At 35.3% G+C, this 18,012-nt stretch overlaps 1 protein-coding gene across 1 annotated transcript in view; it reads left to right on the top strand.

The window, feature by feature from the left end:
- The window catches only part of PDE6C (phosphodiesterase 6C), a 537,951-nt gene that overhangs the window by 191,309 nt on the left and 328,630 nt on the right, over positions 1-18,012 (top strand). The window contains exons 7-8 of the mRNA XM_044055635.1: positions 528-594; positions 15,906-15,953. Of these exons, the coding sequence (XP_043911570.1) occupies positions 528-594; positions 15,906-15,953 (115 nt within the window). The remainder of the gene's footprint in view (positions 1-527; positions 595-15,905; positions 15,954-18,012) is intronic.

The raw sequence follows: 18,012 nt of genomic DNA, 5'->3' as shown, positions 1-18,012 counted from the left end.
CTTGTTTGCTGATGTTTATGTGTTGGTAGCTTTTTGTGAGTGAGTGTAGTAGGGGTGCCATTGACAATGTGATAAATGAGTTGCTAGGAAGAAAACTACCACTGTCGCATCTAACAGCCAGTGTGGGCTAGTGTGCAGTTCAGACACAAGATAATTAACCAATAGTGATGTCCTTTTCAATACAGCAGAGCCTTCTCTGAACTGTATTTTCACACTCTCTCAGTAATTGACCAAACTGTGGAACACAACTTCTAGGAATATTCACTTTTTTATGAATCCAAAGGTTTGCCTTATTATACATCTTTTATTTCTAACATGTATATCGCTCTCAAGTTGGGTGACTTGCTCATACATTGCTCTTATCTTTCAGTTTGCAGCTGCCTATTTACATGCTTTAGACAGGACATATTTCAACTGACTGCCTTCACTGTCTACCAGTGTATGCATTCATTGATTATTACTATAATTTCTGCTGTTGAGCAATATGACACTAATAAAAATCTTCAGTCATACCTTTTTAATTATAGGACCCCTCCAGCAGATCATTGGTGCCTTGCAAGTGGATTGCCAAGCTATGTTGCCGAGAATGGATTTGTAAGTTTTTAATTATTTTGATTAATAACAAGTACCTAATGAATTATTTTAATATAATCTAAATGTTTCAGTTTTATATTAAAATTACATATACAAAACAACTTACTGCATGCATGTACACTGCACTGGGCAACCATTTTTTCCAAGACAGTCTTTAAATAAGTAACTGTCTATGCAAGTGGATATTTATATGTTGTTAGGTTTGATTGTCTAGCTGATATCCTACTGACCTTCAAGAAGCGTGAATGCAGTAACCCACTGTTAATGTTTTCTACTTTCACTGTAAATATCAATATTATTTTTGAAGGAATTTAAGAATTTTTTGTAAATCTTAGGGAAGCCTATTCCAGGATCCCAAGTGGTATTTTGTAATTTATCAGTCATGTTTCATTCTATTGTTGGTATTTAATTTTATTATCTCCAGTCAGGAGTTCGCTCTCTCTGCACCTCTCTACCTTGTACTCTCAAATGCCAGCCTATGGAGTATCCCACCCTCTCTTCTAAAACTAAATTCCATGGAAAAACATACTCATTGTATTCTAATTTTCCATCCTCTTAATATAAGCAATAATAGTTAAAACAGAAGAGTAAAATATTTTGCAAATCCAGTACACAGCCTTTGATTAACTTGTTTTCTGGTAAAGCAGTAATCTTTTTGCCTGCTAGTTTAGTATACCTGCCTGACTTATGAGCTATAAGAATCATTCTGTGATAATATATTCCCTTCCCTTTCAGTTTTAATTTGGGGGATATATGTAGAGTTTCTGATATTGCCTTTATGCCAGCTACCTGTAATATTTCAGCACAGAAGATTCTATGGGCTAGACAGTAAATTCACCTCTAGATAACAATCAGAAATAATGCCTAGCAGAGGATTTATTATAGCTTCAGCAGTAACCATGACACCCTATACAACTGAAGTGTTTACACATACTGGGCCTTGGGGGCTGACGCCATTTTATTCCTCTACAGCTTTGAAAATGTATGCATTTTCAACAAGATACAAATGCAAACACGTTCTTCACTTATCAACATAGAAGGGCTAACATGATTAGTAAAACAAAGCTGTCACGTAAAAACAAGGTTGTGGACTTGCATGAAAGGAAATAAAAGTTAAGAGTTTGTGAGTGCATTCATTTATCTAACATTGAATAATTGGTATCATTAAGGGAAATAATAAGTGTGTAATTTATGGATTTAAAAATATTTTCCCTGTCTTGTGCGTCACCAGTTTGAAACTTAACTTCATTCAGACATGCTCAAAATTACTGCTGTACAATAAGTGAAACTGGATTAGCATTTTCAATCAAGAAATTAGAGCACAACTTCTGTTAACACAAGAAGTAACCAAGAAAGTCCCATAAAAGTAATATGCAGAACTGTAAAATACATAAAATGCTTCTCAAATGCCTGACTTGCACCAACATACAAATGAGATTCATGATATGTTGTACATTTCCCAAAAAAGGTACTAGGAAGATTTAGAGAGAGGAGGTGAGTGAAAGATGTAATAAAGAAGTGGCACAACAGAAGCACAGAAAAGAGAAGAAAGCAATTTAATTTTACACTTGAATAAATTAACAACCTAGTGACACAGAGGTAGAGGGATAGTGTATTGCTGCTGGGCAGGACATTTAACAAAGTCTTCAGTGATAGCACACAATCATCTGTGATGAAATCATGTGAAATGTGAATGTGGTATGACCAACATGGTGCTTAGTATGTAAGGTACAGGGGGCAATATACTGATGTTATGTAGAGCACGTGGACAGAGTCACCTGTATCTACATGAAAATATTGAGTTTGTGGTGCAGTGGGGCCCCACAGCAAGCACAGCACCTGCTCTAAAGGAAACATACAGCCTAGATGAGTTTGAATAATCAGGTAACAATACAGGTATAAATTTAGCTCATGTGATGTGACAGCTATCACTGATGCACAGCTATGTGACAACTATTACTGATTCACAGTTACCACCATTAGCAATGTTTTATGTCTGTGCATACAATAGCAGCTGATTAAGCTGATAAAGAGTTATAATAGTCACTCAGTTAATGGATATCGCCACATTAAAACAGAGCTGGCAGTATGCTGCAACAACAATAGTAATGGGGCTGATGAGGACAAACACTATGTCAACAAGATCACATATACCTATTAATGACAAAACATAGCAACAAAGACAAAGTAAAAACTACATAAAAAACACTTCCTTCTCATAGGTTCATAGGTAGGTACTAGGCTATTGGCCCTAGGGCCTATATAAGCCTAGCCAAATGGTACCCTGGCTTTTTCCAACCAAGAAAATTATTTTCCTGTGCCCCTGTCAAGCAGAGCCACAGAAGTGATCCCTGGGGTGAATTTCCTATCTCCCATCCAATCATCAAGATTTTTCTTGAAGAGTGCTAATGAGGAGCTTTGTTTGATATAGATAGGTAATTTGTTCCAGAGTATGGGAAGTCTCTGGGACAGGAATCTATCCCTCCAGCATGTTCTGTTTATTGTGGTGACAAGGTTTAGGTCCCTAGAGCGTGTAGCTCAGAGGGATTGAGATTTCTTTATGTGGAGCATGTTCAACAGCTCTGGGTTTGACACAACTTTGTATGTTAGGCAGAGATCGTCTCTGAGTAGGTGATATGTGACAGAGTAAAGCTGGAGTTTTTTGAGATAGTCTGTGTAGGGCATCTGCTTGAGGCCGGTAATCCTCTTTGTGAGGTATTTCTGTGGCCTTTCCATTTGTCGTAGATGTCTTGTGAGGTACATACCAAAAGGGGCATTGTACTCTATAGTAGGTCTAATGAGTGATGAGTAGAGGGTAACAGTGACCTATTTTTTCCTGGATGAGAAACATTTTGTGATGAGGTGTACCATGTAGAAGGATTTCCTGACTACTGTGGCGATGTAATTATCAAAGGAGAGACTACTGTCCACCTGTGTCCCAAGGTCTCTTATCACACTTTCGGTGTTAAGTAGACTACTGCCTATGTGGTAGTTCATGGGTACAGAGTTTTTACCAAAAGGGATGACAATGCACTTTTTGGCATTGAGCTTGAGGCCATGGCTTTGACACCAGGCATCTGTCTCAGTGAAGCCCTTTTGTAGGATGTTCACATCGTTAGGACTTTTGATTATGGCTCCTAGTTTGCAGTCATCTGCCAACTTTGTTAGCCAACGACCTTCTGTGTTAGCCTGTACTTTAGAGAAGTATATACCAAACAGGAGAGGACCTAGGACTGAACCCTGTGGTACTCCACTTGTCACTGGTCTGAAGTTGGATTTAGAGTCTGCTACTTTCAGTGTGGGTTCTGTCGGTGAGCCAGTTGGCAACCCATCTTGTGACAAAGGGATTTATACCTAGTTTAGTGAGTTTGTCTATAATTCCAGAGTGGGGGATGGTGTTGAAAGCCTTGGCGAGATCTAGATAGGCTGTGTGAACCACCTTACCCTCATCTACGGCTTTGGTGACCTCTTCAAAGAAGTCTATCAGGTTTAGAAGACATGATCTGCCTTTTACAAACCCGAACCTTCTCCAAGGTGGACAAAAGACACAGCTAAGCTGCTGTTGAGCACTTTCATTTTTCATGTAAAAATAACTTCTTCAGAAATACAGATATCCAGACAAATACTTCAGTATATAGAAAACCAGCAGCCAATAAAAAATCTTTATGTTTCATGTAAACAAATAATAAAAAGTAGCCAACAATAGCCAAGGAAATGCAGCAGTAATAAAAATGCAATAAAAACAATTCAGCCACTATATGTAAGGACTCTGGATGTTTCAAAGATATTTTGTTAATGATTAAAGCTGAATTACTAATGTGATATTTAACTAAGCTACTTAAGCATACATTTAATATTAAGGGACTCATTCAGACTCAGACCAGGGAAAGATTCAGCATTAAGAAGCAGCAGCCACTTAAGTTCTGCACCTCCAACAGTGTGTCATAATCACCAAAGAAAACATCTACTTGTTCAAAAACAAAAAACCTAAATATTTCAAAGTTGTTGCAATGCAAACTATGCTTTGCTAAGTCATTTTTAGTGCCTCTGTTCCTTATGGCAGCACAATGCTCTTTAATGCAACTAGACAGTTTCCTGCAAGTCTTATCTATATAAAAACAACTGCATGTGGAGCAAACACTTGCATAAATCACATTATAACTATTGCAATCAAAATGTCAGTTAAACTTTACTTTAATATTACACTGTTTAAAAAAATAAAATGTCCAGTAATAATGTGTTTGCAAGAAATGCAAGACCCACAGGCAAACATGTCTGGAGCTAAATTAACACTCATGCAGTCAAGATGAAATGATGAATCTGAATGTTCAAAGGACATATACAGTGATTTAGTAGTTTTGTGTGAAAATGTAGGTCTTTTTCCTATTAAGGATGAAATTTCCCTGTTATTCCTGATAATATCCCAAATTCGACAAAATTTTTGATAGATAATAAGTCATAGCTAATGGGGAGTGGGAAGCTCAGAGTCTGATCTGTATTAGTGATAGGCTGCGTGAACCACCTTACCCTCATCTACGGCTTTGGCGACCTCTTCAAAGAAGTCTATCAGGTTTAGAAGACATGATCTGCCTTTTACAAACCTGAACCTTCTCCAAGGTGAACAAAAGACACAGCTAAGCTGCTGTTGAGCACTTTCATTCTTTCATGTAAAAAGAACTTCTTCAGAAATACAGATATCCAGACAAATATTTCAGTATATAGAAAACCAGAAGCCAATAAAAAATCTTTAAGTTTCATGTAAACAAATAATAAAAAGTAGTCAACAACAGCCAAGGAAATGCAGCAGTAATAAAAATGCAATAAAAAAAAGCCACTATATGTAAGGACTCTGGATGTTTCAAAGATATTTTGTTAATGATTAAAGCTGAATTACTAATGTGATATTTATCTAAGCTACCTAAGCATACATTTAATATTAAGGGACTCATTCAGACTCAGACCAGGGAAAGATTCAGCATTAAGAAGCAGCTGACACATAAGTTCCTGCACCTCCAACAGTGTGTCATAATCACCAAAGAAAACATCTACTTGTTCTAAAACAAAAAATCTAAACATTTCAAAGTTGTTGCAATGCAAACTATGCTTTGCGAATTCATTTTTAGTGCCTCTGTTTCTTATGGGAGCACAATGCTCTTTAATACAACTAGACAGTTTCCTGCAAGTCTTACCTACATAAAAACAACTGCATGTGGAGCAAACACTTGCATAAATAACATTATAAGTATTGCAATCAAAATGTCAGTTAAACTTTATTTTAATATTACACTGTTTAAAAAAATAAAATGTCCGGTAAGAATGTGTTTGCAAGAAATGCAAGACCCACAGGAAAACATGTCTGGAGCTAAATTAACACTCATGCAGTCAAGATGAAATGAAGAATCCGAATGTTCAAAGGACATATGCAGTGATTTAGTAGTTTTGTCTGAAAATGTAGGTCTTTTTCCTATTAAGGATGACATTTCCCTGTTATTCCTGATAATATCCCAGATTTGACAAAATTTCTGATAGATGATAAGTCATAGCTAATGGGGAGTGGGAAGCTCAGAGTCCAATCTGTATTAGTGATAGGAGAAGACAACATTGGGGTTTGGTCCAAATACAACGATGGAGTGATCCCCTGGAAGGCTTTGTCCAAAACCTTCACTTGGTTGGTTCTGTCCAAAAGGTGAGGTGCAGCTTACATGAGTGGGAAGTTCATAATTCATCTGCATTAGTGACAGAATAAGAAGTAGTGGGTGTTTGGGCCAAAAACAACTGTGGATTGTTTTGTAGGAGGGTTTGGTCCAAAACCTCCACTCGGTTGGTTCTGCCCAGAACTTCATGTGTTGTAGCTTGCATGTGTGCCAAATGAGTAACAATATTAGCTGGATTCAAGCTGGAACTGATTTCTGAAATGTCCCCTCCTGAAGTAGATAGAAATTCGTATAGCAATATAGGTTTATATTTCAAGTCCCATACTACCATCACATTATGTCTCAAGTAACATTTTCAAATAAATGTAACAAAACAGCTGCTTGCTGAAATACTATCAACTACAATAACTGAGCAACAAAATAAGGCAGCAAATTCTGAATCCTATAAAAAGTATAAATACTTTATTATTGACTTTATAGAAAAATTATATTCTATCAATCTACAAAAATGTAAGTACCAATGCAGACATATTTGTAACATACACGATCAGCTTATTGCATAACTGCTTTTATACTGGTTTAGGTGAAATACTTAATCTGTCAATGAGGCAGGAATTTAACAAACCTCATGGTCAGCTTGTCAACTAAAAACTGAGATATCTATTTTCAATGTTCTCACATAATTACATTCAAACAAAATAAATCCAAACTCTGAAATTTTAAATAATGTGCATGATTTTGACCACTGAATATAATATGTTTACCTGTGCATTAATAATGCTAATATTACTTATCTCTCTGCAGTATTCTAATGCTCTGCTTCTAAATGGTCTCTTTGCTGTACTTAACAAAAAATGCTTGGCTTGTATTGATCACTGAACAGATTACAATATCTGTACAGTGGATACACGAACATGTAAACCAACAGCCTTTTTAGTGATAGGCTGTATAACATATTTCATGATGTCTTTTTAATTACCACAATGCCCTCAGAGATGAGTTTCAATAGTACTGGGATTAATTAGGCCCCCTTCTATTCAATATATTCATAAACATGTTCTAACAAGCCATCCCAAATGCCAACCTTGTCCAATACGCTGATGATTCAAAAATAATCTGCTCTGCCTGTACTATACCCACCCTAGTTAAATTAACCAAAGCTGCCTTCCCCTCCACTGAGCAATGGATGATGGACAACCATCTAGCATTCAATGCTACTAAAACTAAACTCATATTTACTTCTTCCAAAACCACCACCCTAGACAAAACCTCATTCTCAGTCACCAGTCAAAATAATATTCCTCTCGAAATAGTATCTAATGCTAAACTACTAGGAGTCCTGATCGATGACCAGCTAAAGTCTGACAATCATGTACAAGTAAATATAAAAAACGCACAAAAAAATTGGCAAACTTTAACGCCACTGCCGTTACATCTCTCCCTCGCCAACACTTACCTTATCCTATCCCTCCTATATGGTGCTTCTATCCTTACTAACCTGCAGTCCTCCCTCAAGACTAAACTCTCCTCTTGCTATAATAAAATAACAAAATTTGCAACTGGCCATAGATCCACTTCCCATCACTCTACTGCCCTACACCAACTGAATTGGCTTGTGCTGTTCAATTACATCATCTATATTCAACTTGTCCAAGCACACAAACTTATTTTCACCCCTCGCTCTGTCCCTCGCTTGCCACCACCTTTAAAATGCACCAACCAAATAGACTTTTGAGATTTAATTCCCAAAATCTAATTGAATTGCATAAACCTGCCCATCCACCAGGCAAATATCTAATGTCCTTCTCTCTAGCACACCATTGAAATTCCCTCCCACCCCTCATCTGCACCACCAGCAGCCTCTCTTCATTCAAAACCTGACTTCACACACACCTATGGCAATGCTCTTGCTCCCACCCCACATAATCTCCCTACATATAGCTACTCTGTATAAGCTATAATTCACAATAGCCTCCCATTGTTTTGTGCCCCTAATAAACTCTAGGAATGTGTATAACTCCTAGAATGGTACAATTCAGTAGCATAGAAATTAACTGCATGAATTAGCATAACTGTTAAAAAATTAGACTGTTTCTGTTATTGCATTGTGCTAATACGTTAAACTGTTAAAAACTTTGACTGTTTGTAAATATTACTCTTATTGCATTGTAGTAATATGTGCACTCTACTAATATGTGTTTTTCTGTTTGTTTAATTTTGCTTCATTTGTGCACATTACATTTCTCTACTAACTTAGTCATGTTAAATCTGTAATTTGTCATTTTTTAGAGCTTTTCTCCCCAGGACTACATTGAAAATGGGCTCTTCGTAGCCCAATGGACTATCCTGGCAAACAAACTACATATAAATAAATAAATGTATTTTTCTTTACTAGGAAATTTGCAGCAGAATGTGTGCCACAAATCTTGCCCCTTGGTACATGACTTCTGTCTCATCTCCACAAATAGACACTACATCATTCTCACTAATTCATCACCATATAGATTGTAAACATTTGCAACAAACTGAGTAACTAATTTAACATACATTTTTCTGTTAGTACCAAAATAGGAATAAACTCAAGAGTGTAATAAAATCAATATAGTGCACACTAATGCCAGCAGTCTGAGTCACAGGTTTTATGTTTGAAGGAAAGAAATGACAGATGCTAAATATAATATACGTATTGCATCTGAAACTTTAATAAAGCCTGGGGATTGGCATGATAACATTTTGGACTTTAATCTTTTCTCCAGTTTCAGAAGCCAGAGTGAGAATGGTGGCGGTACTACATGTGTCTTCATTCATAGCTCTAATGTTATAACTAAGCGAACATTGTTTGTTAATTCTAATAACATCAATTGTTTTGAAATTAAAATAAAATACTATAATTGATGTGCTATATTTACAGAACATTAAATCATTGTCATTGCAATGCGGTACAACTTATAGATTTTTTTATATCTAATAACTTTGTAAAATGTAAATTTTTAATAAAGATTAAAATAATCAAGTAGACCTATAAACAAGAATTACTGGTACATTTGCTGCTTATGCAGATATACATATGCAATGTACAATATATGTGTAAAATAACCATCTCAAATTAATCATTGACCAAGCCACTACAGGAAAGAACATATTTAATATGTTTTTGCATGAATAAGCAACACTGATACAAATTCTGTGGTATACTCTCTACAACCAGGAAGTGATCACCTTATGATTTATTGTGAATAAGTGGGACAATATAACTAATCACCATTTGTGACTTAATCTGTAGGTAATGCAAGAAATGTAGTCAGGACTGATTAGGATACAGCATTCATAATTTTCTAAAAATTTGGATTAGTATACTGAATGGTAAGATACAAAGTCTGAAAAAAAATTGTTTTTCCTTCAAACAGAACATTTTTTGCATGACAAAAATGATTATTCGTAGAACAGTGATAGAAATGATTAGACTGCATTGACAGGAACCACCACACTACTGGTCAAGAAAGGAGGAGAGTGTAGGAAAATGAAACTTCATTGACAGTGTAGAGCTGAGAAAAAGACAGAAACATTTATGTAATCAGCTGAAATTAGCTATTAGCAAAGAAAGAGACTACAGTAAAATGTAATGACACTCCTAGATTCTTCTTTAAAATGTGGAAATATCAAGAGCGAGTGAAGACATAATATTTGTGGATTAACTACTAGTTGATCAGTAGACTTTGGTTAGGTGAAATACCTGGCATTTGGGCCAAATTATATTCCTTTTCTTGGGGAAGGGTGACCTGAAGGTTCAGTACTGAGTTCAGGCTTTATCATTCTGACATAACATTTGATTTTAGTGTATTCTATACCCTTTATACTAATGAAAGCAAGACAGGAAAAATATTACTTGAAAGAAAGATGGTCAAATCAGTTTATTTATTTGTCCTTTGATAACCGGAAAGGTCTAAATGAGCCAATGGACCTTTTTCAGCAGATGCACGGGTAGAAAAGCTCTACAAAAGATTTAAAAACATTTAACAGTAATTATATTCAAGGGGTAAAAATTACCTCAACACATGAAATATTTTACAATGAGATGGAGAGAAAGGTTCCACAAAAACATATAAAAACAGTATTTGATAAGTGATTACATACAATAAAAGAAATTGCAACAGATAAAACACAAATAGATTCAAATAGATTTATAGAAAATTACTAGGATAAATTGCAATCAAGAATGCAATATGTACTACAAGTAGCAAAGCACTTTTCCTACCTTAAGATATTCACTTTATTTGACTTTATTTATATCTATATATGTATGTATCGATATCTATATATGTATATATATATATATATATATATATATATATATATATATATATATATATATGTATAAAGAGAGAGAGAGAGATAAGGATTTCCTTCACAACCTCAAACTTTCAAAACTTTGAACTGCAAATGGTTGAGACCATAAGAGTGAAGTTTTGAAACTTTGAACATTTTAAATGGAAATCTACATATAGCTCATAATGGGAAAATTAAAAATGTCCTTACTAGTGCAATCTCAGAGTTGGGATATTTAGCAGGGGGTGTGGGATGCAGGGGGGCTTACCCTCTGCAAAAAAGTAAAACAGTTGTTTTGTTTTTATTTCATTTTCATTTTTTTTTAATTACAATTTCTTTGGCATCCCAAAAATGCATAAGCATGGTATTCCATCCTTTCATTTCCAATGATGACACAAAAACAGAGTTTATTTTGATATTTTTTAGACTATGTTTTATCTTAGGGATTCATTGGCATTACTTGATTTATTAAGACAGTATTGTTTTTCAGGCCAAGAAACAAGTATGTTTACTTTAGACATCACTTCTTTGTATACATGTATACCCAAAGAAGAAGGGCTTGAATATTTTATGGATTTTATTGTTGAAATAGCTACATTGGATGGGCATTTTGTTAATACCTTAAGCACTTTAATAGAAGTTGTCCTGAATATTTTTTTATGTTTAACAAGGAATACTATAGACAAAAAAGAGGAGTAGTGATGGGTGCCAGGATGCCACAATCATCCTCTAATGCAGTTATGAGTGGCTGAGAGCATGAACATGTTTCTTCTAATAGTTTATTCTGCAAAGTGGGATTCTACAAATGCTATATAGATGATATATTTTTATACGGTCAGGCAGTTTAGAAGAACTTGATATGTTTATTCAGGACCTCAGTGGTAGTACTATCTTTCTTAACTTTACAGTGAGTTGTAAAGGTAAGAGAGTGAATTTTTTTTGGATTTAGAAATAATGATTAATGTGACATTGGGTTTTTTGATAGCAATATGTAGAGAAAAACACATTTACCAATAACTATCTTATGTATAGCAGTCAGCATCCCACTTTTATTTATTCATTTATTTATGTTACATTTGTTGACTGAGTTTGTCTGACTGAGATAAGTAGCCCTTTTTCAGCAGAGGCCAGGGGACAAAAACTCCACATGTTCTACAGATTATCATTTACAAAAATAAGTAAACAATCAACAAATGGTTTACAGAAAATATTCAAAGCAACATATACATGAAAAAGAGGGATTTACTACAATAAACTAATCATTATGCCTGTCAAATTTAGAATCCTACATCATTCAGAAGGACTAACAATAGCTTTGTCACCAGACGTAAAATCTTACATTATGCAGATAAGAATGTATGTAATGTGCTTAGGATAGAGATGTTAATGTGAGACAAGGTCTAGAAATTTAGAAAAAGTTACATAAGTTGGGAGAAGACAGAGGTGTGCAGTTAGGGTTGATATGCTGTTTAAGGGGGGTGGGTATAGAGGTAGGTCCATTAGCTTAACAGGTATTCTTTAGTGGCTAGCTTGACTTGACTATGTTGCTTGAGTGACCTGATCTCTGGTGGGAGTTTGTTCCAGGCCTTGGAAGGATTATAGCAAATGAGAATACATCCTTTCTTAGTTTTAGGTTTGTAGATTTGTAGCAGATCTAGGTTAGGGCTCTGTTGGAATATAGCAGGTGAATAGAGGGAGATAACAGATGATAGGGTAGGGCATTAAGAAGGCTAATAAAGGATAGAGAGAATGATCTAGAGTTGAGGGAGAAGAAGGTGGTGAGGTAGTTCAAGCCAGTTAAGGTGTTTGAGTGAGAGACAGTGATGTGACTTGTAAGTTTGATGGGCTGCAAATTTGGCTATCTTGTTGTAGGTAGATTAAAGTTTGGCAAGGAGAGTGGAGTTGAAGCAAGAAAAGATTTGAGAGCCATATAATAGACTGGGTAAGAGGAAGGCATAAGAGAGAGTTACTTTAGCTTCACTGGTGAAAACATTTTTGTTGCAGTAGAGGAGCCCTAGTTTCTGATGAGTTTTCCTGATACAGTTGTTAATGTGTAGATTGAATTTAAGTTTGTTGTCAATGATGACACCAAGGAGTGTACTGCTAGTTTTCACCTCGACGTGTGTGTTATTGGGTATGAGGGACAGGTTTGTGAAAGTGGATTTAATGTGGTTGTAGATTTTAGGAAGAAAAAGCAGTAGCTTAGTTTTTTGAGGGGTTATGGATAAGCTGGTTATTAGAGAGCAAGTTTTCTACTGAGTTAAAGAAAGTCTGTGTTGTAGAGATGAGTTCAGAGGGAGAGTCAGAAATAGTGATGACAGTAGAGTCATCAGCATATTGGACCAGTGATGACTGTGGACAGGAAGAATAAAGACGATGAGTGAAGATGTTGAAAAGTAGTGGACCAAATATGGAACCCTGAGAGACACCCATTTTAACTGGGAGAGGAAGGGAGAGTGCAGATTGCTATTTCACTGTTTGAAATCTGTCAGTGAGGTAGCTGGAAAACCATGCAACAGTAGCAGGAGATAGGTTAAGGTTGGTTAGTTTGTGCAGAAGGAGAGGGTGAGAGACTGCGTGGAAAGGTTTAGAGAGATTAAGAATAGGCAGGAGACAAGTTTGTTATCTCTGGCAAGGGATATGGTATTAAGGAATGATAGTAGGGCAGTGGTAGTACTATGCTTTGGTCTAAAGCCATGTTGAGTAGGTATGAGTAGATTTTCAGAGAGTAGGTAATGCATAACTTTTTTATGTATGCATTTTTCTAGAACTTTAGAGAGAGAAGAGAGGATGGCAATTGGTCTAAAATTACTGATGTCTGAGGAGTTACCCCCTTTATGTATTGGTAGAGTGAAGAATTGTTTCCATATGGAAGGGATTTTGGACTCTGAAATGGAGTGGTTGATTACGATAGATACAGGGAGAGCAAGAGAGTCAGCAGCTAACTGAAGGAAAAGGGAAGGAATGGTGTTGGTAGAAGTTGAGCAAGTCTGAGTTTACAGAGTAGTGATGTGATGTAGCTAGTGGGTATAGGTTTGGGGGAAAAAGAATTTGATAAGTGTATAATGGGATTTGATAGAAAGTGGTTTGAAATATTATTAAAGGTAGATGAGTTGGCACTGGGCTTAAATAGTTTGGATATATTATCAATGAAATATGTGTTGAAGGTGGAGGCAATATCTTTGGGAGTCTTATCAGGATAAGGATTGGGAGCAGGGACCACCAGGATATAGTATGTGGTTTAATGAATTCGAAAATTTTGATTTTGGGGAATTTGATTTCAAGGCTGAAGGTGGATTATAGTAGGTCTCTTTTATCTTTATTAATACACTTTTTGGTCTGACTTCTAAATTCTTTGTATTTTAGGAAGTCTGCAGGGAGCTTTGTTTTGGTCCATGTTTTCCATGTTCTGTCTCTAATTTTCATTAGGAAGCATGTGGAATTTGATAGCCATGGAGATATATTAGATTTAATATGGACTGTGTGAAAAATGTGGCTAAGGGTCAGTTCATTTGTATCAGTAGACTTAATAGTCTAAATGAGAATTTTGAATGTGAACTATTTTTAGATAGAGGGCACACATCTATATATATTGACAGTATCATAGAGGAAGCAAGGACTTTGAGAAGTTCTAGGTTTCCACCTATATCAATTAGTTTTATACCTTCTTTTAATAATCCTAACAAACAAAATAATTTAGGAAAGGGGTTTATTGGTTTTCTCTTACCTATTCCTTCTGATGCAACTGAGATCAGGAAAAATTTAAACAACTGGAAAACAGTTGTAGGAAATAGGGACTTCAATGAAGTATTAGGAAATACCCCTGAATTTTGATTTGAAAAGATTATTTGAAAGTAGTTAAGAAAGGTGTGGCCATTAAAAATAAGGATGAAAAAAATGCTTTGCCAAAATACACTCAGAGCTTCAAAGATTTTAAGAAATTTACATTTTTGTGGTAGACTTTGTAATACCAGTTCCTTTTAGTGGTAATGTGAATAATTACCTTGAGGTTAAGGAGATGAACTGGCAAATATTTTTACAAGCAGATAGGTTGCCAGGAATCAACAAATTTATTAATATCAAATGTCTTTTGAAAAGTTAAAATAAGTGTTTTAAAAAACAATTTTAAATGATTTTTTTTCAGTAATTATGATTAGCATATTTAGTCTTCATGTTTTTTGATATGAATAATTATTTTATTAGTCTATTAATGGCTTAATACGATGTCTTTGTAACTGCACTTTAGTTCTGAGGATGTTCTGTGAATATTATTAAAGAACAAAAGTGCTAAACTTAAAATTTGTGCAATTGTTTATCACGTTTCACAAAAGTTATAGTTAACTTTTATTATTTTGACTTTGCTGACTTTCGTGACACTGTTTTGATTACTGTGCATTACTTTGCTGAGCTAGGATTAATATCAGCATATGTAAATCAGAGGTTATGGAAAAAGAATGCATTGTTTTTGCAGTGAAGGAGGTGATTAAACAACAGACCGGTGCAATGTTACCAGTACTGCAGGCATTATACTGAGCTGTTTTGGCAACAAATGGTGAAAAATTAGAACAAGTTTTGAAGAAACTAATTTTCACTGGTATTTAGGATCATAGGAAATGCTGCTAGAGTTTTCTTTTGGGATATAATAGACAAAATAGTAAAATATAAAGAAATATAAAGGAACAACCAATTAAAAGTAAAACATGTCCTAAAAATTTAAAGTAAAACATGCAAGAAATGTTAAACTATAATTCAGCACACTGGATAAGAAATGAAGTTGAAGTGCAAGGTGTCAGTCTCATGCAGGTCAAACAGAATTCCTCAGTTTATGCACTTATTAAATGAAAAGAAAAAAACAGAGCAGCTTAAATATATTAAAGTTTCTTCACTGATATTAAAAGCAATAATAGGAGAAAATCAGGGAAACACAGTAGCATGAATTTCAAATAACTAATCTATGCTTTTGTACAAGAAATACTAAAATCACATGACATGTTACATGGACTTGGTTATTGTCATTGTTACCAGTTAAAGTGAGATTTTACACTAGAATTAAATGCAGACATCTATCTGCATTTATGGGAAGAAATAAATAAATAAACCGTACAAAAATGTTTGCTGATATCTTTAAACAACACAAGTAAAACAGTATTACGTGCATGTACCTTTTTATACTTTATATCATTCACATTCTTGTATTTGTGACACCACCACATATGCCCCTTTCTATTTGGTTTTAAATTTCAGTTTTAACCATTTATTAAAACAATGCTTAAGAGGAACAATGCATTAATTTTGTCCTGCATATTAATTAAGTGTATTTTCTCCTCACAGATCTGTAACATGATGAATGCACCAGCAGACGAATATTTCACATTTCAAGTAAGTTCCCACTTCAGAAGTTGCCATGCAGTAAAGACTTTTTTTTCCACTGTTTGCCAGTGATTCACTAATTCAATGGCCGTCATTGTTTTCCTTAATATCTGCAATTGTGTTGTACATTCCTTTTCCCTATCAATACATAAAGAAGTCAATGAAATAAGACCTTTGGCCCCATAATGTCCAACACAATATTGCAGCCAGATACCAGCTGTTACCTATCACCTTTTGCAAAGGTCCTGTGTCTCTTGTACTTAATCTTAAACATTTTCACAGCTCTGCACTCCTTCATCCTCCCTAGACATAATTTCTATTTCCAATGTACCTATTCCTTCTGTGAGGTTGTGTTTGTTAATACATCTTCACCCCTTCATTGCCAACTACACCATTCCTTTTTCATGTCACACTTCCACTAACCAGATCCTGCTAATGTGCAGAATTCAAATCTTAACTCACCCTTGCATCATACTTCAGGGTTCCAACAAATTTTGGAGACTGTATTTGTGAAGGAAAGCACAGAGGCTTGCCTAGCATGTCTTCACATTGGGAAAGCTGGGGCTGCAACCCCAGTACATTTAGTTTTTGTTTTTTGTTTTTTCTTCATATTTTTAAAGTCTTCTCTAATTGCTTGTTTTGCTTTCGTGCAGTTTCTCAGCCACCAAAAGAAACGCATTTTTATTTCTTAGTAATCTAACTCAAACCACCCAGTGTCTTTATTTATGGTCTCATTTCTTATCTATGTGCTCCTATTTGGAATTATGCATACCCTGTCTCTCTAATTCTATTCATTAGTCTAGATAGATTACCAAAATATTTTTCTACCTCCATCAGGCTCAAATATCTGTCCAGTGTGTTCATTACAGTCTTGTGCTCACGTTCTACTACTTAGAGTTTCATGCTTGGATTTCTATTGACTCATTTGTATTATCTTTATCCCTAACTTCTTTAACTGTTATATAGCTTTACAATGGTTCTTAGCTTTAAAGGGAGGTGAACCTTTTGAGTTCTTATAAGAAAAGAAAAGAAAAGAAATAATATAATCCATTATGGGCTTTTCTGCCTTAATTATATATTTGGTCATAAAGGTGCCTGGCAGTCTGGTAGTTGGCACAGAGGTAAAGGTTGTGAGCTGTAGTCCCTATGGTACAGAGTTTGATTCCCTCAGCCCTTACTTGCCTAATGTGTGATCTTGAGCAAATCACTTAATGTTGCTCCAGTGTCAACCTGGAAAGGGACTGTATATCCAGTGGGCCTACCTAGTTAACAAACAGGATTTATTATTATTAATATGACTTTCCTGATTGTGTAAGTTATAACCCCATTTTCTACCCTTTCTTTTATTTATTTTTTCAAGTTATTTTCAGTATCTTTACTCCATAACTGTTGACTTTGGGGTTATCCAAAATTTCTAGTCAACTGATGTATGCAAGCTTTAAAGTTACTACAGATAATTAACTTACAATCTGCATTGGGCTTCACTTTTTGCTTTCATTGTTGTAAGATGAAGCTCTCATTCTACAACTGTGTACACTTCAGGTATGTATAACCTTTCCTCTTCCTGTGTTTCCCATTCCTCTTATCAGTTTGGTAACCATCTGTTGCCTAACCCCAGTTCACTAGATGTTCCTTTCATTAAATGGACTCCAGAAATGACCAGAATATCAAAAATTAAGCTGCGATGTAATGAGAGGCTGGTATCTGGATTTGTAATCCAGAATCCTAGCAATGCTCCAAGGTATGTTATTGTCTTTGGTCTCTATCACCTCACTAGGTACAGTAAGATTAATTTATGGAATGAGTATAACACATGATTATTTTATTTAAGTGTCTGGTCTAGGGGTTCTTTCAAAATGCATGCCATCCCTATGAGCACTCCAACCTGGTACTTTTTCTCTGCTGAACCCAAACTTCCATCTTTCTGCCCAATCTGCAACTGAGAAGAAATGATGCTTGTGTCTGCCACTTGATCCTGGCCCTTTCTTGGTACCACCATGAAAAACTAACTGAAGTGCACACATGGTGAGAAAGATCATGCATATTAATAAATCACACAACATCCAAG

The sequence above is a fragment of the Protopterus annectens genome, chromosome 14.part0 (genome assembly GCF_019279795.1).
Source record: "Protopterus annectens isolate FY-2018-M chromosome 14.part0, PAN1.0, whole genome shotgun sequence".
NCBI classification, from domain to species: Eukaryota; Metazoa; Chordata; order Ceratodontiformes; family Protopteridae; genus Protopterus; species Protopterus annectens.
This window is presented reverse-complemented; position numbering and strand designations above follow the sequence as displayed.